Genomic DNA, 27,363 nt, shown 5'->3' with positions numbered 1-27,363 from the left:
AAATAATCCTAAAATTCACATGGAATCACAAAAGACCTCTCATTGCCAAAGTAATCTTGAGAAAGAAGAACAAAGCTGGAGGTATCACCCTCCCTGACTTCAGATTGTACTGCAAAGTTACAGGAATAAAAACATCATGGTGCTGACACAAAAACATAGATCAATGGAACAAAATAGAGAGCCCAGAAATAAACCCATGCACCTACAGTCAATTAATCTACTGCAAAGGAGGCCAGAATATACAAGAGAGAAAAGACAATCTCTTCAATAAGTGGTGCTGGGAAAACTGGACAGCTACATGTATAACAATGAGATTGAAACATTACCTCACACCATATACAAAAATAAACTCAAAATGGATTAAAGATCTAAATGTAAGATCTGAAACCATAAAACTCATAGAAGTGAACATAGGCAAGAACACTCTTTGACATAAATCGTAGCAATATTTTTTGGATGTATCTCCTAAAGCAAAAGAAATGAAAGCAAAAATAAACAAATGGGACAAACTGAAAAGTTTTTACCTAACAGTGGAAACCATTGACAAAACAAAAAGACAACCTGTAGAATGGGAGAAAATACATGTAAATGATATGACCAACAAGGGGTTAATATCCAAAATACATAAACAGTTCGTAGAACACAATATCAACAAAACAAACAACCCAATCAAAAAAATGGGCAAAAGAACTGAATAGACATTTTTCTAAAGAAGACATACAGATGGCTAAGAGGCTCATGAAAAGATTCTCAATGTCACTATTAGAGAAATGTGAATCAAAACCACAATGAGATATCACTTCACACCTGTCAGCATGGCTATCATCAAAATGTCTACAAATAACAAATGTTGGCAAGGATATGGAGAAAAGGAAACCCTTGTACACTGTTGGTGGGAATGTAAATTAGTGCAGCCATTATCAAAAACAGTATGCAGATTCCTCAAAAAACTAAAAGTAGAACTACCATACGAACCAGCAATTCCACTCCTGGCTATATATCCAGAAAAAAACCCAACTAAAACAGTAATTCAAAAAGATGAATGCACCCCAATGTTCGTATCAACACTACTTACAATATCCAAGATAAAGAAGCAACCCAAGTGTCCATCAACAGACGAATGGATAAGGAAGATGTATTTTATATATACAATGAAATATTACTCAGCCATAAAAAAGAATGAAATTCTGCCATTTGTAGCAATGTGGATGAACCTAGAGAATATTATGCTTAGTTAAATAAGTCAGAGAAAGACAAATAATGTAAGATATCACTTACATATGGAATCTAAAAAATGATGCAAATGAATGTACTTAGCAAAAGAGAAAAGACTCACAAATACAGAAGACAAACTAGTGGTTACTGATGGAGAGAGGGGCACGTTAGGGGTATGAGATTAAGAGATACAAACTACTATGCATAAAACAGATAAGTAATAAGGATATATGGTATAGTATAGGGAATTATAGCCATTATCTTATAATAACTTTCAATGGAGTATAATCTAGAAAAATACTGAATCACTATGCTGTACACCTGAAACTAATATAATGTTGTAAATCAACTAAACTTCTATTTAAAAGAATGGCTCAAGCATCACATTATGATTGAAACCAGTAAAAAACTGAAATAATTTTTATTTGATTTTTAGCATTATTTAGAAAGTTCCTTCTAATAAAATATGTCCAGAATAAAATGATGTAAATATCAAAAAGCTAGATAAAAATAGTTATTTGCAGATTATTTGATTATATGTAGGTTGTATGATTATATGAGGAAAACCTAAATACATGAACCAATAAAGAAAGCAACCAGAATAAGAAAATTTAGAAAACATGCTGAATGCGATATATATAGTTATATATACATATATAAACATATATATATAATACAATAGTTTAATTAGACATCACATCAGAGCTCAAGAAACAAAATATTATTAGCAGTGCCTAAGTCCAGATCATGCCTTCTTCTAGTCACAAATCATTCTTAGACATTGTGAATGTTACACTGTTCAATTTTTATTTTTTTTAATTAAAACAAATTTTGTCTTCCATTTAAGTGTGTTGAAGTTTGTTCTGGCAGGCAGTAAAGTTACTGGTGGATCTCCTTGATCCTTCTAAGGTTTGTCTAAATTTCACTAGGGTAATCGTAGAGTAGACTTTACACTAGGGCTAATTTAGCCCTTCTTCTAGGGCATAACCCTTGTCAGGTCATTGTCAAATGGCCTGAGGGCTTGAAGAGGTATCTCTGAACTGGCTCGGTAGAATTGAAATATCTCCCAGACTTATGTGACCTTCGGAATGTGTACACCTTGCAGCTTCCCAGGAGTCATTCTTTGTCTGAACTCATGGAGCTTCACTCCATGCATGTGCAAATTAGTTTTAACCAAAGACTTAAAGGGACCCCTATATGGATATCTAGATTTCTTTCTTTGCCTAGCTGTACTCTCTTCAATATTTTGCCCTTCAAATTTCAGCCTCCTCTACCTCTCAGACCTCTGACTTCTGCCGTTTCACTATATTCTTGTTGGGGTATCGTTCCTGGCACCATAATCCAGAAAATTCTCTATCCAGAAAGCCATGGTGATTGTAAGGCTCACCTCATTTGGTTTTCTTCCCTTAGGATCATGGTTCCATGCTACCTATTGGCCAATGTCTAAAAACTGTTGTTTTATATATTTTGCTTTTCTTTTAGTTGTTTACAATGGGAGCATAAATTGAATCTAATCCAAATAAAACAATTGATATTCCATCCTTGCTAGAAGTTCTCTGTCCTCTCCAATTCTCCTTGAACCTTACAATCATGCTGCTTTAATCATAAATGAGTTAATTTTTGACACTTTGTATGAGAGTCATGTTTTTAATTTTTTGAAAATCCTCCTCCTACAAGGTGTAAAAAATACTGTGGTTTTTCTGTTGTCATTGTAATTAGTCTTATTTCTTAGGAAGATATATAAAAGTATTTATGGATGAAATGATACAGTGTGGGATATACTTTAAAGTCGTTTATAGGAGAAGGGATAAGAACTGGGGAAGAAGAAATGAGTAAAATTGTCATATGTAGATAACTACTGAAGCTGGGCGATCAATATTGAAGCTGGGCGATCAATATTGAAGCTGGGCGATCAATACTGAAGTTGGGTGATTAATTTATGGGGCTTATTACATAATTTTTTCTGAGAATTTATATCATAAAGTAGAGATAAAGACAGGTAGAGAGAGAGAGGGAGAGAGAAAGACAAGCATAGACAGAGACATTGAGAGCAATGGAACCCTTATTTTGTATTTCAAATTGGTGTTAGTGAGAGTCAGAAATTGTACTGCATAAAAAAGAACGATAACAAACATTAAATTTTAAAAACTGGAACAGCTCAAAGACTGCTTCTATAGGATTGTCATTTGCTGCTAACCTGAATGAAATGAGATACCTTCTGTTATAGGACCTAATGTGGTTGTGGAAATAAGAATGGCTCTGAGTGATATGAAAGCTCACTGCACACAGGGGTGAAATACTCCACAAGTCCCTGAGTAATGAATTACTGGCTTCTGACAAGAGCCAGTATCAATTAAACAGAAGCAACCAGAATTTGCAATCCAGAATATAGGAAATTATCATCTTTCTCCTCTGGCTTTCAGTTGTGAGTCAAAGGAAAGCACAGGGCAGCCTGAGGGTCCTGATCATTAGACATGCCCTCCAGAGACAAATAGAGGTTGTCATGTGCATGTTACAGACTGTGAGGAAAGGCTGATGAAGCACTTGGAACTGAGGACCAGTCGTAAACATTGGGGTAAACTGCTTTCCTGGAAAGGTCACTTTCAGAGGTAATGCCAAGGTGCTGAAAATGCTGAGTCATCAGCAATAGAATGTCCCTGTTGATAGCCCTTCCCAAAAATAACACAGGAGCACCATGAAAAAAGAAAAAAAGGTATTTTTCTTAACTTCAAATGTTTAATTCTGGAGCACTTATCAGAAAACTGGCATGAATTTCTCCTCTTTTAAAGCAGTGTCGGTGTCTTTGCCTGCAGGAGTAATAGCAGTGTGTACATGCCGGTATATATCTGCACTGGCTTTCATTAGTGTATGCTGTATAGATAAAGAATTAGAGAAAAGAGTAAAGTATAGAAGAAATATGTATTTTGGAAGTACACTAAGACTACGATAGAATCTAGATTTGATGACACTTAAGCCCTATATAGTTTCTTTGCAAAGTTTCCCTTTGTGATCCTTCTCCAGAGGTTGTTCTGGTGATAATGCAAAGGTTTGAATCACTGTTTGATCGTGAGCTTGCATTCGGACCACTGTTTAATGAGCCTCCAATTTCCACAGTGTGAGAAGATGCCCAGCTGCAGCTCTAGCCAGCCTTTGATGCATTCAGCTGAGAGTGAATCAACTGAAGTTCAAATACGTTTGCTAAACTTAAGTCATCTTTCTGGAGAGGGTTTGTGCAGGCTTCCTTCTGTAAAGTATATAGCAGCTTGGAAATTCATCTCCAAGACCCTCCTTGCTGCTTCTTATCGATACAATTGTTTAAGAAATTTCTTTGCCAAGCCTCCAAGGAGAATCATAAATAGGAACTCTTTAATTCTCAATGGAGATTTTCTGTCGGGGTTGGTATCATAAATAAAGAGAACCATGTATCCCTTCAGATGTGCCAGGGTCTGAGAAGTTTGTGAATTCAGAAATGTATAAACCTCTCCTGAAGATTCTGTGAATACTCATCAGCATAATTTTGAAGTATGAAGGATAAGGAATAAAAACTGGAAAACATTAGGTAGATTAAAGAGGAATATTGGGTAATAAACAATGAACTATTAAATATATACATATATGTACTTATACATATATGTAGATACATACACATGTATACTTATACACACATGCCTGTAGAGAGTGAACACTATTTCAAAAGGTTTTATATGTATAATTCCAGAAGCTTCCTTTCACATTAAAGCATTCTACAGAAGTGAGCATATTGGAGTCAAAAAATATACATACATATTGATGTGTGTGTGTGTATCTTATGGGAACAAGAAAAAAAACAGAACATGAAAATAAGTGAAACACATAGTTTTCCATTTTCTTCAAATTCTGCTTTGAATTGTGTTTGTTTCTGCTTGATCCATTTATAGTCTCCAGTTCTTCCCAGGACAGTTAAAATGGTCCCATTCCAATTTTTACTGCCTCTGTCTTGTTTCCTTTTCGTTATAATCGGCAATTGGCAGCTACTGTACGTGCAGTAACCCATCCATTCAGAGTTGTCATTCGGATGCCTTGCTTTTGGGGACCACTATTAAATTAGGCATAAGTCATTTTTCAGCAAAGAAGGTGACATTTTATTTCTGTAAGACCAAGTGTTAACTCATTTTGTGTGGGGGAAGGTTTCTTCTGTTTCCTGACATTATAAACAATGTAAGGAGGAACTGTGATTTGCTTCTTCTTCCTCCTTCACCTCCCGCTTCCTCTTTTTTTTTTTTAAACAAACCTGTGCTATTCCTTTTATAGATATTATCTCTAATCCTTAAGCAATCAGGAAAAACAGTTGTAATTATCCTTATTTTTATGATAAGGAACCTACAACTTAGAAGTGTAAGTAACTTGGCCCCAATCACATAGCCAGCAAGTATTTCAGGGCATTAGCTCACACCCTCTGTCATGACTCCCTTCCCTTCCTTCTTTGGCAGACTATTCAAATGAAGTAGACTGTTCAATTTAGAAATATCTTCCTTCACAAATATAATAACCACGTAAACCAGAAAAGGAGACTACAAGTTTACAGGAAGTGTGGCTTCTATTTCTTTTGCAGTGGGTAGGAGGGTATACGGTCTCCTGTGCTTATATAGTCACTGTGCCTCTTCCTGCTCTTTAAAAGCAAGAGGTTACTAATTTCTCTGAGACTCAGTTTCCTCATCTATACATTGTGGGGATAATAGTATCTATTTCATACTCACATTATGCAGATTAAGTGAGATAAGAAAGTGCTAAGTACCTTGTCTGGCAGGTGGAAAGCATCTATAAATATAAGCTAAGTTTCCACATAATGCTAGGTGCTTATTCAGTATTCAACTGAAGCATGTTGTGTGACAGAAACTTACAAAGTTTCGTAGGTCAATTATACTTCAGAAACGAACAAACTCACAGAGAAAGAGATCAGCTTTGTGGTTAGCAGAGGCGGGGGTGGGGGGAGAGGGAACTGGAGGAAGGCAGTCAAGAGGTACAAACTTCCAGTTATAAGGTAAGTATGTACCAGGGATGTAATGTACAACACAATGCATGTAATTAACATGGCTGTCTGTTACATATGAAAGTTGTTAAGAGAGTAATCCTAAGAGTTCTCATCACAAGAGGAAATATTTTTCTATTTCTTTAATGTTCTAGGTAGACGAGATGATAGATGTTCACTAAACATACTGCGGTAATCATTTCATGATGCATATAAGTCAAATCATTATGCTGTATACCCTAAACTGATACAGTGTTGTATGTCCATTATACCTCAATAAACGTGGAAGAAAATAAATTTTAAAAATGCCAGTTCCCCCAAAAATGAATAAGTAGGATTATGCCAAAAAATTTAATTCAAATGAGACTGAGAAATAACATGACTTAGAGGTAATGACCAAAAGCCTTGTGAGTGGAAAGGTGTTTCCAGAATAGCAGAATCAGCATCACCTGGAAAGTTGTTAGACATGGAAATTCATGGGAACCACCCCAGGCATGCTGACTCGGAATTTCCGGGCTGGGGCAGAGGATCTGTATGAAAATCATTGACCCAGAGGTTAGAAAAGTCTATTTTTAATTACTTTATATAGTGCCTACCATCTTATTAGGGAACACTGTGTGACTACTGAATCCTTTGCTACAGTACGTATTTATAAAAGATACTGAGAGCTGTAAACCCCTCGATGTACTGATACTCTGGTAGACATGTTTGGCCTCAGAGGGTAGGACACATACAGGAATTCAAGAAATAGTTTTAATTAGTTAATTGGTTTTGCTGAGTTTCTTTTCATTAACTGCCAAATCTATTTACTTAACCATGTTTAAAAACATTAGTAAGCTTATTTCACAATAAATAACGTTTTTATAGCTAAATCAAAATATAAATTTCAGAGCATTTTGTGGATATATAACAGAAACATATTTTTGTCTCAGAAATACTGGTGGGTTTTTTTGGAACTTATTTTTTTGTTTGTTTATGCGTTTGGCTCTAAATAACCGTCCTGGGAAGAAAAAGAAGAAAAAATAACAGTGAATTGGTTTCATTAACATATGTCACACTGCAGACTATCAAGGAGAACTTGGTAAAATAATGGCCAATATTTAGAATCCATGAATCCACACAATTATACAATAATTGTTTCCTTTTTTCTCAGGAAATGCACACTGAAGTGCTAATTAAACTTCAGGCACGCAGATCCAGCTTGCTAACTTTGCTATAATCGTGACCATGATCACCATCAAGCACCACTTAAGTACCCGTGATGTTGGGGCATTATGCCAAGATGCTGCCATTTATTAAAATGATGCAACATATCTGGAGATAGAGAAGACACTCAGGCATGAGTCCTGATTACCTCTTTTTGTTTCCCCCATTCTAAAGTCTTTATTTACACTTGAGAGCAGGGTGCATCTGAGAAAGAACGAGGCCATTGTGGTCGGAGAGACCTGAGTGACCGTGGATAAGTGTTCTAACATCTTAGCAAAGTGTAGTTATGAAACTTCAGCATGGTGTCAGTTCCATAAGATGTGCTCAATGACAGTGTTGTTGTTGTTGTCAGAGCTATTATTATTACTATGTAACAAAGAAGGAATATAAGCAGTTTAAAAAACAACCTTCTCACTTCATGCTGACAGGCAAGTGACTGTCTGTGTCATCCTCCAGACACATGAAAGGAAGTTAAAATATTCTCTCTAGCTCCAATTTCTAAACACTCCAAAAATAAAGTGATTATGTTTAGAGAAGCAGACCTTAAAGAAAATTGCCTCCAAGAAACCTGAAGAAGCAAACACAGAATGCCAGGGCCATCACAACATTGTATAAAATGCTCCCAAGACAAATATGTTAGCTCAGTGGCCAGATACCTTGACTTAAGGGGGCAACGTTTTCATGGCAAAGTGATTACAGCTTGATGGAGTCTTCTGTGAGCAAATTAGAAAAAAAGAAGCGACGAAGGTAATGACCTCTGCAATTAATTAAACTTGTTCAGGTTGCTAATTCTTCTGCAAGTTGATTAATAAAGAGTATATGCTGTCACACCTTCTAAAGTGTGAATGTATGTCCTCAGTCATGGAATAATCATACAGACAGCTCAAACAACTAGCTGTTCTTAAAATAAATGTTGCAACTTGAAGAAAGAGAAGTAGTGAGTCTAAATCTACCTTAATTCTTCTAAGATAAGTGAGCCAAGAATGTGAGATCAAAGGCACTGGCTCCATCAGACAGAATACAGCTCATCCCCAGCTCCAGCAATGTGTAAATGTGAAACTTTGTGAAAGCTACTTAGCCTTTCTGAGAATCAGTTTCTTCAGCTGTCCAATGGGACTGGTAACAGGATATACTTAGCAGGATTATTGCAAGAGCTAAAGGGAATCATTCTTACACATGCCTTGCACAAAATAAGTCCTCATGAAATGTGAACTCTCATTATATTCAAGTTATACACAAAATAAGTGACTTAGTAGGACGAGCATTCCACTCCTACAAATTATCCTTTATTGGTGCCTCTTTATCTTTTTTTTTTTTTTTTTTTTGCGGTACGCAGGCCTCTCACTGTTGTGGCCTCTCCCGTTGCGGAGCACAGGCTCCGGATGTGCAGGCTCAACGGCCATGGCTCACGGGCCCAGCCGCTCCGTGGCATGTGGGATCTTCCCAGACCGGGGCATGAACCCGTGTCCCCTGCATCGGCAGGCGGACTCTCAACCACTGCACCACCAGGGAAGCCCCCTCTTTATCTTAATACTGTATTGTCCTATCCCCAAAGGACAAGGAAAATCCCTTTCAGGAATAGAATTATAGAAACATCAAAGATAAATTTTCAATAATTAATAAGGAATCAACAATTAAAAACTGCAAATATAAGGTATTAACTAACTTCAAAAATATTTTCCAGGCAAAACATTCTCTGACGTAAATCATGCCAAAGTTTTATTAGGTTACTCTCCCAAGGCAATAGAAATAAAAACAAAAATAAACAAATGGGACCCAATCAGACTTACAAGCTTTTGCACAGCAAAGGTAACCATAAACAAAGTGAAAAGACAACCTACAGAATGTGGAATGGGAGACAATATTTGCAAACAATGCAACTGACAAGGGCTTAATTTCCAAAATATACTAATGGCTCATACAACTCAACAACAACAAAACGAACAACCTAATCAAAAAAAATGGGCAGAAGACCTAGACATTTCTCCAAAGAAGACATACAGGTGGCAAATAGGCACATGAAAAGAGGCTCAACACCACTAATCATTACAGAAATGAACATCAGAACTACAGTGAGTTACCACCTCACACCGGTCAGAATGGCCACCATTAAAAAGTCTACAAATAACAAATGCTGGAGAGGGTGTGGAGAAAAGGGAACCCTCCTACACTGTTGGTGGGAATGTAAATTGGTGCAGCTACTATGGAAAACAGTATGGAGTTTCCGCAAAAAACTAAAAATATGGAGTTGCCATATGATCCAAAAATCCCACTCATGGGCATATACCCAGATAAAACTATAATTTGAAAAGATACATGCACCCCTATGTTCATAGCAGCACTATTTACAATAGCCAAGACATGGAAACAATCTACATGTCCATCAACAGAAGAATGGATAAAGAAGGTATGGTGTATATATATATATATATATATATATATATATATATATATATATATATACAATGGAATATTACTCAGCCATCAAAAAGAATGAAATAATGCCATTTGTAGCAACATGGATGCAACTAGAGATGATCATACTAAGCGAAGTAAGTCAGAAAGAGAAAGACAAATACCATATGATATCACTTATATGTGGAATCTAAAATATGATACAAATCAACATATCTGTGAAACAAAAACAGATTCACAGATATAGAGAACAGACCTGTGGTTGCCAAGGGGGAGGGGGACAGGGGAGGGATGGATTGGTAGTTTGGGATTAGCAAAGGCAAACTGTTACATATAGGATGAATAAACAACAAGGTTCTACCGTACAGCATAGGGAACTATATTCAATATTCTGTGACAAACCATAATGGAAAAGAATATGAAAAAAAACATATGTATAACTGAGTCACTTTTCTGTACAGAAGAAATTAACACAACATTGTAAATCAACTACACTTCAATAAAATCTAAAAAAATATTTTCCATTTTCATACAAAGATTTCCACAATCTCTCCATAAATTGTCAGTATCACCACTGAAATCAAAGTATCCTAATTCTTTCCTTCCCAACATTTGGAGCCATAAAATATGCTCCTCATCTTCATTTTGTTTTTTAGCTTTTTAGGCAGAAAGGTTAAGTCTAAAATATCCAACGTTATCTTCTGAGATTATTAAGTCGAACCACACTACATGAAGAATATTTTATCATACTCCTCTTATGCTTCCATTTTTTTTTTTGAAAAAAAAAAAAGAGGAAAAAGGCAAGTGCTTTAGACTTTTAAAAAAAAAGTGTTTTTTTGGTCAGCTTTGGAAGAAGACCATGGCAAAAGAACACCTCATTTTGGGAAAATAGCACAAGGCAAAAACAGATCATCACTAACGGAAGCTAAATCACACAGTGGAGTTAAGCTACTTAGATATATTGATTCTGCAAGGGTAAAAATGGATTAGAACCAACAGATTATAATGAGGATCATTTTGGTACCAAAGAAGCCCCTTTAACAATGGGCGTGCATTCGAATCCTAGTGTGATCATTACAGGCTCATTTTCCTTGTTCGTGTTCCCAGGATAAAGGCCTTAAAGGAAGCACTGGCATTTTAAATTGCTCAGTTTCACTTGCTGAAATTTTTTTTTTTCTTTCTTAGGCAAAATTATTTTCCCATGTTATGAGAAGAATGCTTTGGAGAGCAGCACTGTGAAAGTGCAGAGAACAAAAGTGATGGCAGCCCTGGAGGATTAGGCCACTGACAAGGGAAAAGAAATTACCTGTGGGCATTTGCTCCAAGGTCCCCACTCAGACATGACACATTCACTGGGACACAGAAGAGAGCAAGACTGGGTTTCTGAGGGAATTTCATCCTGGTTGCAAAGGCTGTTATCCACTGCTCCCCCTTCACCATCGGCAGCATTCACGCATCTGCAAAGCAAGATCACGAGATAGCTTGATCGCTTAAAACAGTGGGAAGTAAATTTAAAATAGCTGTGATGTATCGTAATTACTTACCCCTCAGAGATAGTAAAACATAAAATAAGAGCAGCAGAGAAACCAGGAAAAAAAAAAATCCTTTCTCAGCCAGTCTAGCTTTATTGAGTGATAACTCAGGGCAGAGCCCTTTATTCGGCAAAGCAGAAGACAAGGGACAATTGTCATCTTTGAAGAACTCTCCATCTAAATAGAACTATCTACTGCCGTGGCCTCTCCCATTGCGGAGCACAGGCTCCGGACGCACAGGCTCAGTGGCCACGGCTCACGGGCCCAGCCGCTCCGCGGCACGTGGGATCTTCCCGGACCGGGGCACGAACCCGTGTCCCCTGCATCGGCAGGTGGACTCTCAACCACTGCGCCACCAGGGAAGCCCTTTTTTTTTTAATTGTAACAAATCTTGAAGACGCTCCTCTGAATAAATCCATCACTTTGTAATAACTAGACCTTTCACAGTTCCCGTGACTCTCTTAGACCTTTCCTAGACTTCTCTTTCAGAGCATCTAAGCTTCCCTAGTTTTTGTTTAGTACAATTAAGGTCATAGCAAAGTTATGCAAAAAATAATTGAACATATTTTTCTTTCAGGTATTTTCTGCATTTCAGTAAGGAATTTTCGTAGCATAAACCAAAGGGCAATTAGCAAGCATTTTCATGCGGCAATTGAGCACATGCTATAGAGATGCACGTATTGTAATTGCTCTGAGATAAGTGCTGATGAAGATGAGATAAATCATGTTATTGATTCAATCAAATTAAAACCAAAGTGTTATACTACTATATACCTGCCAGAACGGCTTAAATCAAAACCATGGTAAATATCAAGGGCTGGCAAGAACGTGGAGCAATTGTAGCTCTTCTCACTCTGCTGGTTGGAGCATAAATGCTTTGGCAAACTAGTTGGCAGTATCTACTAAATCTAAACATATATATACTATGTAACCCAACAATTTCACTTCTATTTATATACACAAGAGAAACGTGTACAAATGTGGACCACCCCCCAAAAAATAAAACCTGCCTGAAAACGTTCATAGCACCACTATTTATAATCAACCGAACTAGAATCAACAGTAGAATATCTACAATATTTATTCAGCCACGGTAAAACAGAGAAATATATTGTGATAAACTCATTGAATTAAATGCTATAAAGTAATGAGAATTCATAAACTACTGTTGTATGAATGGAGCTCACAACCATAATGTTGAACAAAAGAAGCTGGACACAAAAGAGTATAGTCTGCATGGTTCCATTCATAGAAAGTTAGAAATAGGCAATACTCATCTATGGTGTCAGAAGACAGAATAGCAGTTACGCTTGGTGGACTGGTTGATACCTAGGGGCTTAGGTAGTCCTGGTAATACTTTGTGTCTTGGCCTCTGGGTTGGTTACACAGGTGAGTTTGTGTTGTGAAAATTCATGGAGCTGTACCCTATGCTGTGGGCATTTCTCTGCATTTATATCATATCCCAATTACAAGCTCATATTTAAATTATTTTCTCAAAAATGTTTAATAAAGACTTGCTATATATAAGCCTCTTTTGCTAGGTGTTGGGATACAAAGATATTTATTAATAATGATTCATTTCATAAATATTTTGAGCGGCTTACTCTGCACCATGCCCTTACTTGGGTGCTGGGGTACAGAACTGAAAAAAAAAAATGGGGACAAGATCCCTTCTTCTTCCAGTGATAATGGTCAAGGTAAAGGTGAAAATGACAATGATGATGAGCTGAATGGTGCCATTTACTAATCTGGTAATTTCTGACAGAAAGCCGCAGCCAAGGAATAAGCATTTTAAGAGGGCTGTGCTGGAGAGCTTTTGGTGCTCCCCAAATCATGCTATGCTGGAATGAATTACCCTATACATCCTGAGTTTCTTTTATACAAACAATATTCTTTTTTTGATTCAGGAAAACTGCAAAGTAGTCTATCAGCTGGTGCAAAATAAAATAAACTTTATGAGGTGCTAAGTAATACAAACTTAGATATTGTATAAAGCAGGTTAACAGAGGATGGTGAAAGGAGAGAAAATGTCGTGCCTTCTAATATAGGGAGGCAAGGTACAGAGTCATCTACGGACTTTAATTTCTTTTGTGGTAACAGTCAATAGTGGAAGGAGGGACCACGAAATGGCTTTAATGTCTTTCCCTGGGCAAACTTAAAAGCTGAAAATTGCTTTCCTTCTTGCCTTCACACTCTCAGCTGATGTTCTTCTATGATTTCACTGAAAAAGAAAAGGTAATACTTCTGGTCAATGGTGTCCAGGTGAACATATGCATTAGTCTTTGTTCACTCCCAATAAGCCACAAAGACAATAGTAAAGGATTTTGTTACAAAAAGACTAACAAAACAAAAAAAAGGAGGGAGGGTAAGGCAGAATCCTACAAGGACAAAGAACATGGGAGAGGACAAAGGCAACAATGGAAAATACATGGGCTAGTGGTAACTGACTTAGCACACCCAGAAAACTGATTACTAAGCCTTCAAGGGAAAAGAAAGAAAGTCACTCCATTTACACATCAGAACACATGGAAAATTCAGGCATTTACCTTTGGAAATGTGAATGAAGGTGAGGTAGAAAAACTGGAGGATTTATTGAAAGTGTGTTTAAGAAGTACCTAAGCTCTCAAATCCCAATTCCCCAATTCCCAAAGCTAGGTGATGGCCCCAGCCCTGCCCCTGCAGGTAACTGAAGGTTTATTATCTGGAAAGGTTCACGACACAGGTCTTTGGATTAGAGAACACATGGCCCAATTAAGGATGGGAACATCATATTGAAAACAGGGTTTAAGGAGAAGTTAACATACTGAAAAGAATGACTACTACCTTAGTGACTTAAACAATGCACATTTATTATTTTTCAGTTCTGTAGTACAGAAATCCAACATGGAACTCACTAGGCTAACGTCAGTGCTCTGGCAGAGCTGCATTCCTTTCTGGAGGCTCTAGAGGAGAATCGTCTCCTTACCTCTTTCATGTTCTAGAAGCCACCCACATGCCTTGGGGCCATGGCCCCTTTCTCTGTTTTCAAAGTCAGCAGCCTTGTATCTCTCTGTGTCTTGCTTCTTTAGTCACATTTTCTGTTTTTCCTTTCCCATCTCCTCATCCACTTTTAAGGACGCTGGTGAATAAAATGTTCCCATCCAGAGGATCCAGGACAATCTAATCTTTCCATCTCAAGATATTTAACTTAATCACAAATGTGAAGAATCTTTTGCTATTTAAGGTAACATATTCACAGATTTCAGGGGTTAGAATGTGGATATCTTTGGGAGCCATCATTCTGTCTACCACATCAGCCTTTTTTCATTGGGTTTCCCAAATACTGGTTGCTAGGATTATCTGTTTCACATGTGATTTAAGAAGAGCATCTTCTAGGGGTCCTGACAAGCACAAGAGTAAAGACTTAAAAGACTGAAATTGAAGGTGTTCCCAAATGAAAATGCCCCTGTAGTTACATATCCTGCATCATCGATTTCCTTGCCATATCTCCCTTTGATCATCACCTTCATTTCCACTCAGGCTCATGACAAAACTGCTTTAAAGCACGTCTATATTTGCTATCTCCACGCCCTCTCTCCTCTTCCTCCATTATTACCTCTTGGACTTACTTTAATCACACTTTTACTACCATTCCAGAGAAAACTCATATCATCAACAGAGTCCCCTTTGCCAAACTCAATAGCCAATTCTTATCTTAGTAAACTTCTCAGAACCATTTGAAACAATTGATTACTCTTCCTTTTTTGAAAAACTCTCATCTTCCCATTTTCTTGGTCTTCCTTCTAGTTGACTGGCTCTTTCCCAGTCTCATTTGTAAGATCTTTCCCTTTGCTCTAATCTATGAATATCTGTGTTCCCCAGGGCGCTATTTCTTTCTTTCTTATAAATATATTTCAGATTTATAGCTGACGCCTAATTTATACCCCCATTACTCTCTGAACTCCAATCTGTCACTCCAAGCCTTCTCAGTTGGAAAGCTAATATCTCAAATTTATTGTGTTCCAAAGCTAGCTTTTGATTTTCTCTCTCAAATTTGCTTCTAATATTTCTCATCTCAACAAATGGCACCACCATTCTCATGATTGCTCAGGCCCTGAAACCTAGCAAGCATCTTCGATACTTCTCTTTCTTCCACATTCTACGATCACTTTATAAGCAAATCCTGTCATCTGTACCTTCCAGATACAGTCCAAATGTGACCACCTCACCACCTTCCCTAGTACAAAGCCCGTCTAACCATCAGCCTCTCTCACCTGGAATTCTGGGATGTCACTCAAACCTTCATCCCTGCTGCTGCTTACACACCCCAAAATTCCTTCTCTATACTCCCATCTAGCAAGGTCCTTTTCAAACGTAAATAAGAGCATGTCATTCACTCTGTCTCAGACCTCCCATAGCTTCATGATGCTGTTAGAAAAATATATTTTAACCTTATTTTAGAAGACTATACAATTTGAGTACTGACACCAGCCATATGGGACGTGGTGTAATCCATCTTGTTATAACAAGCCAAGAAGGTTCCTGCTTTGGAACTCCTTCCCCTCGGAATTCTCTTAATATAGATCTTTACATTCATTTAAGTCTCTCACATTTTTCAAGTCTCTGCTTAAATATTTTGCTGACCAGCCTCTCCAAAACAGTAGCTTCCATCACACCAATCCAATTTTATTTTTTTCTTGGCATTTCATAGCAAAGACATTCCATTATATAGTATTTTATGCATTTATTTTTTTTCCCTGCTGCTCTAAGTTCTTAGAGGACAGTAACTTGTTTTGTTCACTTTTGCATCCCCAGTGCCTGATACATAGAAGGCAAATATTCATAAATATTTTTTGAATTCATAAATGATTGCTGTCATGTATGAACCATGAAGATGTCCTCTAGTCTGGAGGTTTCACGAAAGATAAACGGATCAACTGTTTCACTCATTAGAACACCATTTTATTAAGGTCAATAATGGTTTGGAAAGCAATATGGCTGGAAAACCTGCTTCACATATATATAAAGTATGTAACACAGTGAGTTTGCGTTAGTTAGCTAGGGCTGCCATAACAAAATATCACACACTGTGTGGCTTAAACAACATACGTGTAAGGCTTGAGGCTGAAAGTCTGAGATCAAGGTGTTGGCAGGGTTGGTTTCTTCTGAGGGCTCTCTCCTTTGACTTGTAGATAGCCACCTTCTACCTGTATTTTCACATGGTTTTTTCCTCTGTGTCTATGTCCTAATCTACTCCTCTTATAAGGACATCAGTCAGATTGGATTAGAGCCTGCCCCAATGATCTCATTTAACATTAATTACCTCTTTAAAGACCCTGTCTCCAAATACAGCCACATTTTGAGGTACTGCGGGTTAGGACTTCAATACATAGATTTGGGTCAGGGGGACACAATTCAGCCCATAACACATATCTAGTAGTTGTGTTATTTTTATTATATCAGGCTTCATCCATCTGAGCTGAGAGGCAAGGCTTAAAGGCCCTCTTGTTCAAGTGTGTTTTTCCTCAATCAACCTGCCACAATTCTGCCACTAGCAATTTATTCTCTTAAAGCTTTCCTTTCTCTCCTGAGACTTTGCTTTAATACTGCTAAGAGGCCAGGCTGGGATGAGAGTGAGAAGTGCCACAGCTCATTTACACATATTACTTGATAAGCTAGCCTGGTCAATCATTTCTCAAAGCCATGAGAAAATAGGACGTAAGAGACACAGATTTACCATGTGCTAACACATATATATGGAATCTAAGGAAAAAAAATGTCATGAAGAACCTAGGGGTAAGACGGGAATAAAGACACAGACCTACTAGAGAATGGACTTGAGGATATGGGGAGGGGGAAGGGTAAGCTGTGACAAAGTGAGAGAGAGGCATGGACATATATACACTACCAAATGTAAAATAGATAGGTAGTAGGAAGCAGCTTCGTAGCACAGGGAGATCAGCTCGGTGCTTTGTGACCACCTAGAGGGGTGGGATAGGGAGGGTGGGAGGGAGGGAGATGCAAAAGGGAAGAGATATGGGAACATATGTATATGTATAACTGATTCACTTTGTTATAAAGCAGAAACTAACACACCATTGTAAAGCAATTATACTCCAATAAAGATGTCAAAAAAAAAAAAAAAAAGAGAGAGAGACACAGATTTTGAAGAAAAAGAGGTAGACGCCCAAGTTTGGCGGCCTGAGCAACTAGCCCCCAGGGAACAGGCAGTGAACAAAGGGAAGGAAAGACAATTTGTCTATTAGCCCTTTGCCTGGGTTGGTGATCAGGAGCACGTCTATGATTGTGCTAGCAGCTATTTCTTCCAACAGGCTTACCAGTGATGTTGCAACATTGGGACTAGGTAAGACTCGGAATTGGTGGGTACTGAATTACTGAATCAAGTAAGTTCACTGGTGTTGAATAACAATAAACACATAGAAGTAAGCTCTGCCTTGGCAACTGACTTCATAGATAACTTGATAGGGAGTTACCTGCTTTGGGCACCGCGTGTCCACTTGAAATGGAACTTCCTAAATCTAGCAAAATGATACACTAAGCTCATGCAACTGAATAGTCGACCACACTGGGTTTTCTTCTTGATTCTACATACTAAATCATTGTCTACGATTAATATTTTGGCTTTTGCTTATTCATTCTCTAACATTTATTGCTATTTTCCTCAGTTGGTAATAAAATTATCCTTCTTTCTTCCCAAATCATTTCTAAATAGACTTTTTCGATGAACTCAGGCCAGCTGTTTCCTTTGCACCACTGCTATATTTACCAAACAAAAATGTTAAACAAACTCCCTCAGTAAACAACTGAGCATTCACTAACTTCTTTCAGAGCTGTGTTCTTTTTACATTAAAATATATCATTACTGTTCACAGGTATTCTCATATTAGTTTCCAAGGCTAACAGTGGAAATTATTAAAGGCCTTAAATTGACCTTTCAATGTACTGACATCCAAAATTAAGATAATGCCCATCAATTGTACTAACACAGCGCAAAAGAGAGACATGGCATCACAGTCAGAATCACCTAATTTGTTAGCAGTGATGGCCACGTATCACTGCAGGGATGTGGGCGTGCTCCATGCAGTTGGTTTCTCCACTGATACCATTTGCAGGCAATGTTAAGGATTGTGGCTGCGATGCAGACGGAATCCCACAGTACACGTGGCAGCTCAAGGCACATGTACTTCCAGGGATACTTAAAGATGACCAAAAGCCAGAGGATATTGTGTGAAAATCAGAGTGTACTTGGATAAGCAACACTGTTGTTTTTATAAAAATATATAAATTCCACTGCCACATTTCCCCAGTGTCTCCATTTCCACACACCTGATTTTCCTAGATTGCATTCCTCCTCCACAGCGCAGGGACCTCAGCTCATTGTGGATTTTGCATGGAGACCAGTGTTCTACAACCCAGGAATACTGATTGCACTCACTGTAACACGGGACTGCCTCGTGTACCTGTCAAGAATAGGAAAGGAAAAGAAAATTATGTGGCACTATCCAAGTTATGGAAAAATAGCCTGTCTTTTAGTAAAGTCGGCTGAACAGAACCCAAGAACTATACTCTGGCCCCAATAGCCAAGTTGCGTTCCCCAAAAGCAAGATATATTTGGCTTCTCTGAAATTACTGACTTACCTAAAGAAACATACAGGGGAAATCAACTAGAATATGATGGCATGCCTTTGCAGAAGAGAACAAAGGACAGTCCTTACCTACCGCCAAGAACAGGAATTCCATTACCTTTTCATTTCCTCAAAGAGCTCACACAGCATCTATTAAGATGGTCCAGCTCTCAATTATATGGTATACTGTATTCTCAGATGTACTTCACAATGTCAATTGACACAAATAGAGGTAAGGCAAATTTACTCTTGAATATAAGGTTCTTAGAATGCAAAAGGAAAGTGGTATTATTTGCACCAGAAATTTCTTTTTATGTCCCCAAATGATCAATGCTAATAGGCAATCATTTAGCCTTCTGGGCATTGTGGCTTTATATGAATTTAGAGATGTGTAGGGTGTTTTCAGAGCATAGCTACAACACACAGACACACACATACACAAGACAAACACACACATGTTAGAGGCTGTGCATGATTACTAACTGTGAATATATATAGATTTATAGTAGAAACAAATACAGTCAATGAATTCTTAGGTTACTTCCTATGCATTTATTTGTGATGATTTTCTCCTGGAATTTTATACCATTGGGTGGTCAATTGAGTTTGCCTCTTCAAGACTGAATTTAAAGGACATTCCTCCTCAATAGTGAACACAGCGTTCTCCCTTGGTAAGAAAAAAAATTGTTGTGTCATATGATACGTTACTCTAGATCACAAAGATGGCTCTAGTGTAGCATGTCGATGAGTAGTGACTCAACCTATTACCAAAATAGTTAATTAGTGCTTTTCCTTTTAAACAAGGACTTAAGCCCCATGCCCTTCCTCCCCCTTGCCTTTCCAATTCCATAAAATTGCAAATGATGACTAGGCTGTGCTATCCAAACAGAACCATTACTTGCAAGTTTCCACTAAATGCAAGGGAAAGCACTATGTAATGGGATAACCAGAAAACAAGATTGGAGCACTGTCAGCAGGTGAGATGGAAATCAGATGAGAAAAGGTTATTGGCGAGACTACATCTTAGGAATCACAAATAATGTCAGAAACTATTTTTAACTGTGGGGTTCGATTTGGCTCTCTCATGTAGAGCATACAACAATAAGGGAAACCGCAAAGTGAAAAATATGTGAGGGCAAAATGAAAGGAGATGGGAAAATAGAAGTGGAAATGGATGTGAGGAAAGGAAGGAATTAAGTAATAAAAGAATCACATTTCATGCTGTGAATGCTGACAAGAATGGAATGAAAGGGTCAGAAGCAGTGCCTACATTAGAATAAGGAAGTAATAACTTGGAAAGGAAAAAAGTCTGCCCCCTAAAACTCATAAAGGTAAGAGAAAAAAATCTATAAAAATGAAAAGACGTGACCCAAATCTAAGAGACACCAGGGAACGAAGCTCATGACAGTTGAGGGTTTAGCTGACCCAGCTTCACCATGGAAATTAGGCTGTCACTGAATTTACAGCTTTGTTCTATAAACACTTCAGTATGTATCAGACAATTTAAAGAAAGCTTTTTGGCTTTCCTATGAGATATAAGAAAGTCTGCTAAAGCACTCTGCACAAATGGGGGAGATGAAGAAATTAATTAAAAAAGTAATTTTTCCCACAGCCCATGCATGAATCTGAGAGCAAGTGGATAGTATAGACTCTGAGATGGACCTATTTTTCTAAAGCTCTCGATACTAAGCAGAGCTTACCCTGTCCTCCTCCCTCCCGTATAAAGCCCCAAGGTCAGATGGAAAATGAAAAACTGTTTAGTTGCATGTACCTTTGATATACACATTTGAACACCTGGTCATGTATTGGCTTACTGTTTTTATTCTCTATGCCCCAGTGATCTACATCTGTAGCAGAGTCGCTAACCTCATCGCCAAGCTACTGGAAGGCAGGGAGCAGGTCTGTGTAGGGAGATATTGACCCACCTTCTTGAATAATGGTGTAAAAACGGGACCTCTTGAAGGAGATTCTCCATCACATGGATTTACCTGATTTTTTCCCCAATGTGTCTGCCATTTTAGTCACTTCTGGCTGACAAATCCCTACCTTCATCGAAAGTCCAACTGACTCCCGCCACTTCCACAAGGCCTTTCCCATGACTCCAGTTGGCATGTCTTTGGTACTCAGTGAGAGTTTCAGTTTTAAGCAGATTTGTAGCCAGATGATAATGTCAGGTGCCATGTGCAAGGCTGGGCCAGTGGTGGCAATTAGGGCCACATTGTGTGGAGCTTGGGGACGAAACACATTCAATGAAGTCATCACCTTGACTCCTCTCTATGTGTCTCCTATTCTCTCATCTACTTGAGCTTTTCTGCTAACTTTAGTCTTAATGTCTCCTTTGTACTGTAAATCATACTGAAAGAATATGCCAAGAGAAAAACAATGTGAACCCTCTACTCATAAATACGCTTCTGGTTTTGACCAAAGCCAGACCCGGACTCTCAGTGTCTGTTTATATGACTACCTGAACAAAACTTATCTTAGGAAGCCAGGGACTATGCTTCTACGATGTCCGCATTTTGTAAAACATTCCGAGGAGGGGGTGATGCCCAATCAGTATTTGTTGAATTGAAACAGATTTTTGAAGGGGCGCAGATTGCTAAATGACCCTCACTTAATTTTCCAGAGAAAACAGGCTCATAAATGGAATGTATAAGAGATGTTTTACAAAGCTCAGAGGACAATAAGAGGGAACAAAAATGAAACCCTTTTCTTTCCATTATGGGGCTTTGGTGAAGAACAGCCATCATTACATTAGCAAAAGGTGCTGCCTGACGATTTTCGTTATGGGAAAGAAAGGCTGTCCCTAAAGAACTGTGAGGGCTGTTTGTTTAGAGACCTTGTTCATCAGGCAAGGAATCTTACCTAGAGGATCGAAAACACCCACAAGAGGCAAAAAGGCAGCAGGCCATTAAGAATAAACATTTACTACCCAGATGCCCGATTTCTTCTCATGTCAGTCCTTTATGTTCTGGCTATTCCATACTGGTATCTGTTTGGCACTTATTATAGTTTCATAATGGAAATGTGTTAAAGCATTGACTTTATCGGGGAATCATGCGGAAATGTTCTGAAGGAGAAAAATGAGCCATGGGAAAGTTAAATGAAAATCATTTCTAAATGGCACAAATTAGGAAGAAAATAACAGGGTTTAACAGGGCCACCGATGCTAAGAAATGCCACTGAAAAATCTAAATCCTCTGAGAGAAGTAACATTTCATTCTCCTGGTAATGAGTCCTATTTATTACTTCTTTATTGGGGAATTGTTTTTCTAACATCTTTATTGGAGTATAATTGCTTTACAATGCTGTGTTAGTTTCTGCTTTATAACAAAGTGAATCAGCTATACATATACATATGTCCCCATATCTCCTCCCTCTTGCGTCTCCTTCCCACCTGTTTAGGTGGTCACAAAGCACTGAGCTGATCTCCCTGTGCTATGCGGCTGCTTCCCACTAGCTATCTGTTTACCTATTTTACACTTGGTAGTATATATAAGTCCATGCCACTCTCTCACTTCATCCCAGCTTACCCTTCCCCCTCCCCGTGTCCTCAAGTCCATTCTCTACATTTACGTCTTTATTCCTATCTTGCTCCTAGGTTCTTCAGAACCATTTTTTTTTTAGACTCCATATATATGTGTTAGCATACAGTATTTGTTTTTCTCTTTCTGGCTTACTTCACTCTGTATGACAGACTCTAGGTCCATCCACCTCACGACAAATAACTCAATTTCATTTCTTTTTATGGCTGAGTAATATTCCATTGTATATATGTGCCACATCTTCTTTATCCATTCATCTGTTGATGGACACTTAGGTTCCTTCATGTCCTGGCTGTTGTAAATAGAGCTGCAATGAACATTGTGGTACATGACTCTTTTTAAATTATGGTTTTCTCAGGGTATATGCCCAGTAGTGGCATTGCTGGGTCGTATGGTAGTTCTATTTTTAGTTTTTTAAGGAACCTCCATGCTGTTCTCCATAGTGGCTGTATCAATTTACATTCCCACCAACAGTGCAAGAGTGTTCCCTTTTATCCACACACTCTCCAGCATTTATTGTTTCTAGATTTTCTGATGATGGCCATTCTGACTGGTGTGAGGTGATACCTCATTGTAGTTTTGATTTGCATTTCTCTAATGATTGATGTTGAGGATTCTTTCATGTGTTTGTTGGCAGTCTGTATATCTTCTTTGGAGAAATGTCTATTTAGGTCTTCTGCCCATTTTTGGATTGGGTTGTTTGTTTTTTTTGATATTGAGCTGCATGAGCTGCTTGTAAATTTTGGAGATTAATCCTTTGTCAGTTTCTTCATTTGCAAATTTTTCTCCCATTCTGAAGGTTGTCTTTTGGTCTTGTTTATGGTTTCCTTTGCTGTGCAAAAGCTTTGAAGTTTCATTAGGTCCCATTTGTTTATTTTTGTTTTTATTTCCATTTCTCTAGGAGGTGGGTCAAAAAGGATCTTGCTGTGATTTATGTCATAAAGTGTTCTGCCTATGTTTTCCCCTAAGAGTTTTATAATGTCTGGCTTTACAGTTAGTTCTTTAATCCATTGAGTTTATTTTTGTGTATGGTGTTAGGGAGTGTTCTAACCTCATTCTTCATGGCTGTGCCCATGGCAGACATTACTAGTCATGTATAGTGTTCTTTTTCAGCATCTTTTCCTACACTGAAGGCCAGGCAGCCACTACCAATGGATTACAGTATGTGTGTGCAATCCTGATCGATGTACATTAGAGAGAGTGGGCAGCTGGACCAGCAAGACATCCCTATGACACCAGATGGGGGAAGGGGTGTATTGCTACAGACCCAAGGAAACAAAATTTTATAACATCAACTTAGGTTTCCACACCTTCCAAGAGAAATTAAGGAAACACTCCCATTTACCACTGCAGCAAAAACAATAAAATACCTAGGAATAAATCTACCTAAGGAGACAAAAGACCTGTATGCAGAAAACTATAAGACACTGATGAAAGAAATTAAAGATGATACAAACAGATGGAGAGATATACCATGTTCTTGGATTGGAAGAAACAACATTGTGAAAATGACTGTACTACCCAAAGCAATCTACAGATTCAATGCAATCCCTATCAAACTACCAATGGCATTCTTCACAGAACTAGAACAAAAAATTTAACAATCTGTATGGAAACACAAAAGACCCCAAATAGCCAAAGCAATCTTGAGAAAGAAAAACAGAGCTGGAGGAATCAGGCTCCCTGACTTCAGATTATACTACAAAGCTCCAGTAATTAAGACAGTATGGTACTGGCACAAAAACAGAAATATAGATCAATGGAACTGGATAGAAAGCCCAGAGAAAAACCCACACACATATGGTCACCTTATTTTTGATAAAGGAGGGAACTGTGTTTTTATAATTTTGTAGTTCCAGAGTCATATCATAAACTCATTCATTTAGTCAGTCTTTTAATATTTATTAAATAAGCCTTTGCTCACTGTAACTGATCAATTTAACTAAGGACTGTTTTCTGAAATTACTCTCCACCTATGGACTGACTGGTATAAACTTGGAAGCAGGGTCTCATTGGGGTTCAGTAGGTATCAATATTGTACATCAGAGTCTTAGCGTTCAAGGGCTCAAATAAAGCAAATAATCCAACAACAACCAAAATTTTAAAAAAAGAAAGAAAGAAAGGAAAAGTCATGGCCTCCAATTTTCTATAGAATAAATTTTTGCTCCAGTGAAGATGCCAGTGAAGACCCAGGTAGAAAACTTCAGGCTTGAGACCTCCATGCTGGGCACTGTGCTGCTTGGAACTTGAACATGAGTTCAAAGGTCCAATTGGGACTAGAGATTCCTGCAAGGCAGAGCCAGGGTCTGTCCCATTGGAATGTGAGAGGAAATAGTCTCTAGGAGTGGTAAGATCAGTAAAGCACTACGGGCTTCCTTCTCCCAAAACTCGCAAAAGGTTGTGAGTTCGCAGCCAAAAGTGCACAAATCTGCCTCTGATTAGGTCTACGATTCTCATCCCTTAATTCAAAGAACTTCCGTGCTAGTCCTTTTCTGCTGGTCTATACTTTCTTTCTTCCTCCAGGGCTTACGCTTTCCTTTCAGAAGGGTCCTCTAGGCTACACCTTCCTTCAACTTACCAAATTCTGTCCCTTTTCTTATTCAGTCAGCCGTGAAGTTATGCTCTCCTCCATTACGACTTGTCTTACTGGCTGGAAATTATCACATTTACACAAATAATCTTTTGGTTCCATTTTTTTCATCATGCATTTATAATTTGTTTGTGTACAATGTAGTGTGTATATGCAATGCTAAAAAGTTCAGTCCTAATGCAACTGCAGCCGCATGCTTTACAATGAGCCCATCCATCACTAGTCCTTGGTCATCAGTGGTAACACAATAACACTCTGTGGATCTTTATGGCTTATACAAGACATTCCATGTCTTAGGTCTTGATCATCACAATCGTTTGAGTTAGAAAATGTTGGTGTGATCCCTATTTACAGGTAAAAGTAACTGAAAGTTGAAGAAGCTAAGTTAGTCATTTATGGCTTATAAATGACGAGGCTGGTGCTTAAACTGAGATTATTTGAGAATCCCACCCTGGTGATGCCCAGAGTTCACAGGCTCTGCCTGTTTAGCTTGTACAAGCACATCACCATGCTTCGAGAGCCAGTCACTATCTTTTCAGTGATGAAGATAATGCTAAGATTTATAAATTCCTGAAAAAGGAAAACCAAGAGCGGAATCTTCAAAGATGTCTATACAGTAAATGATGCATATTACTTTATGTAGAAAATAATATTGCCTAAGTGCTTCATTCCTAGTTTTTAGGTATGGAATATCTTTTCACAATTTCAAAAATCCAAAAAATGTCTCAGAAAACTTGCAAATTTAAAGCAAGATTAGGCCTGTGTCTTTTGAAAGGTTGCAACCCTTTGTGTGAAGATGATGGGTTAAAACAATATTCCACGAATGGTTTTAAATTGGTATCTGTGGGAAAATCATTATGCCTGTCATTTCGTGCTATGAGTTGCTCAAAAGGGCAGCACCTGGAGTCAGGATTTTATGGAGATCTGAAGTCTGGTGATCCATAATATAGGGTGTGGGTAACTGTCAGTTTTAGCCCAGACGTTCAAGTCTGAGGCCCTGACTAATCTCCTCTTCCCAGATGTTTTCCCACACTACCTCCTTAGCTTCTTGAGAATTCTCTGAGCTTACCATCATCCCTGGTATGTAAGATTCACCATTGGTTTTATTTATTTATTTATTTAATATTTTTGGCTGCGTTGGGCCTTCATTGCAGCGAGCAGGGGTTTCTCATTGTGGTGGCTTCTTTTGTTGCAGAGCACGGGCTCTAGGCACGTGGGCTTTAGTAGTTGTGGCTCACGGGCTCTGGAGCTCAGGCTCAGTAGTTGTGGCGCACGGGCTTAGTTGCTCCGTGGCATGCAGGATCTTCCCGGACCAGGGCTCGAACCCATGTTCCCTGCATTGGCAGGCGGATTCTTAACCACTGCGCCACCCGGGAAGCCCTCACCGTTGATTTTAAACATGCATTATATATTTTCTTTTCAATTTTGATGTTAAAAAAATCTAAAAATGAACTTAATAATGCTGAATGAGTTTTATATGCAAGATCTATTGACAAAGTGTTGAAGTTTAAAGCCAATGGGAAGTTTATTAAAATAATGACCATGGTAGTTTCATTCCCTATCTCCTAAGTATAGTGGTTTCCAAGATTGCAGATCCGAAGAACTGTCACATTGTTGCAAGGGGCCCGTGAGTTCATCCTCGTTCCAAACCTTGTCTGTAGTCTCAATGAATAATATAATCTCATAAATGTTAGTCCCACCACTTGTCAAATGAAGGCAGGGAATGTGATTTTAAAGTTTTAATTTCATTTGAAGGAACTGCTGAATTTGAAATCACTCATTAGGAATTTTCTCAACCCAGGCTAACTAAGAGCACAAGGTCCTCATATCAAACACTCAGGGAACCACTGCCTTTACATGTAAAGAAGAGAATAAATAAACTGAAAAGGAGGCTATGCCCTACATTGTTTATATTTTGATAAGATGTTATACAGAGAAGCCCTCTTTCTAAAAGTGAATATTGAAATAAAATTTTCCTGAGAAGTTCTAACCTCCAGATTCTTTACTTTTTATTTTCCAGTGGTCTATAACACTTAACCCCTTCCTTCTGGTCTGAATATCACTGCTGACCTTTTAAGCACAGGGTCCTTATTATCAAGACCAACACCCATGCACGGCTAAACTGTCTCTACCATCCACATAGTCTTATTTTCCTCCCCCGACAGCAGGGGGTGGAGGGATGGGAGATGGGAGAGCTGGGTACTGAGATTGAGTAAATGTGGCCTCA

At 38.3% G+C, this 27,363-nt stretch overlaps 1 protein-coding gene across 1 annotated transcript in view; it reads right to left on the bottom strand.

Annotated features, from left to right (window-relative positions):
* Positions 1-27,363, bottom strand: part of THSD7B (thrombospondin type 1 domain containing 7B) — a 760,956-nt gene that overhangs the window by 82,832 nt on the left and 650,761 nt on the right. Inside the window, exons 15-16 of the mRNA XM_065880761.1 lie at positions 18,703-18,836; positions 11,151-11,301 (exon numbers count right to left, since the gene is read on the bottom strand). Of these exons, the coding sequence (XP_065736833.1) occupies positions 11,151-11,301; positions 18,703-18,836 (285 nt within the window). The remainder of the gene's footprint in view (positions 1-11,150; positions 11,302-18,702; positions 18,837-27,363) is intronic.

The sequence above is a fragment of the Phocoena phocoena genome, chromosome 7 (assembly GCF_963924675.1).
Source record: "Phocoena phocoena chromosome 7, mPhoPho1.1, whole genome shotgun sequence".
Classification (NCBI taxonomy): Eukaryota; Metazoa; Chordata; class Mammalia; order Artiodactyla; family Phocoenidae; genus Phocoena; species Phocoena phocoena.
Note: the sequence above shows the minus strand (reverse complement) of the source record. Positions and strands in the feature narration are given on the sequence as shown.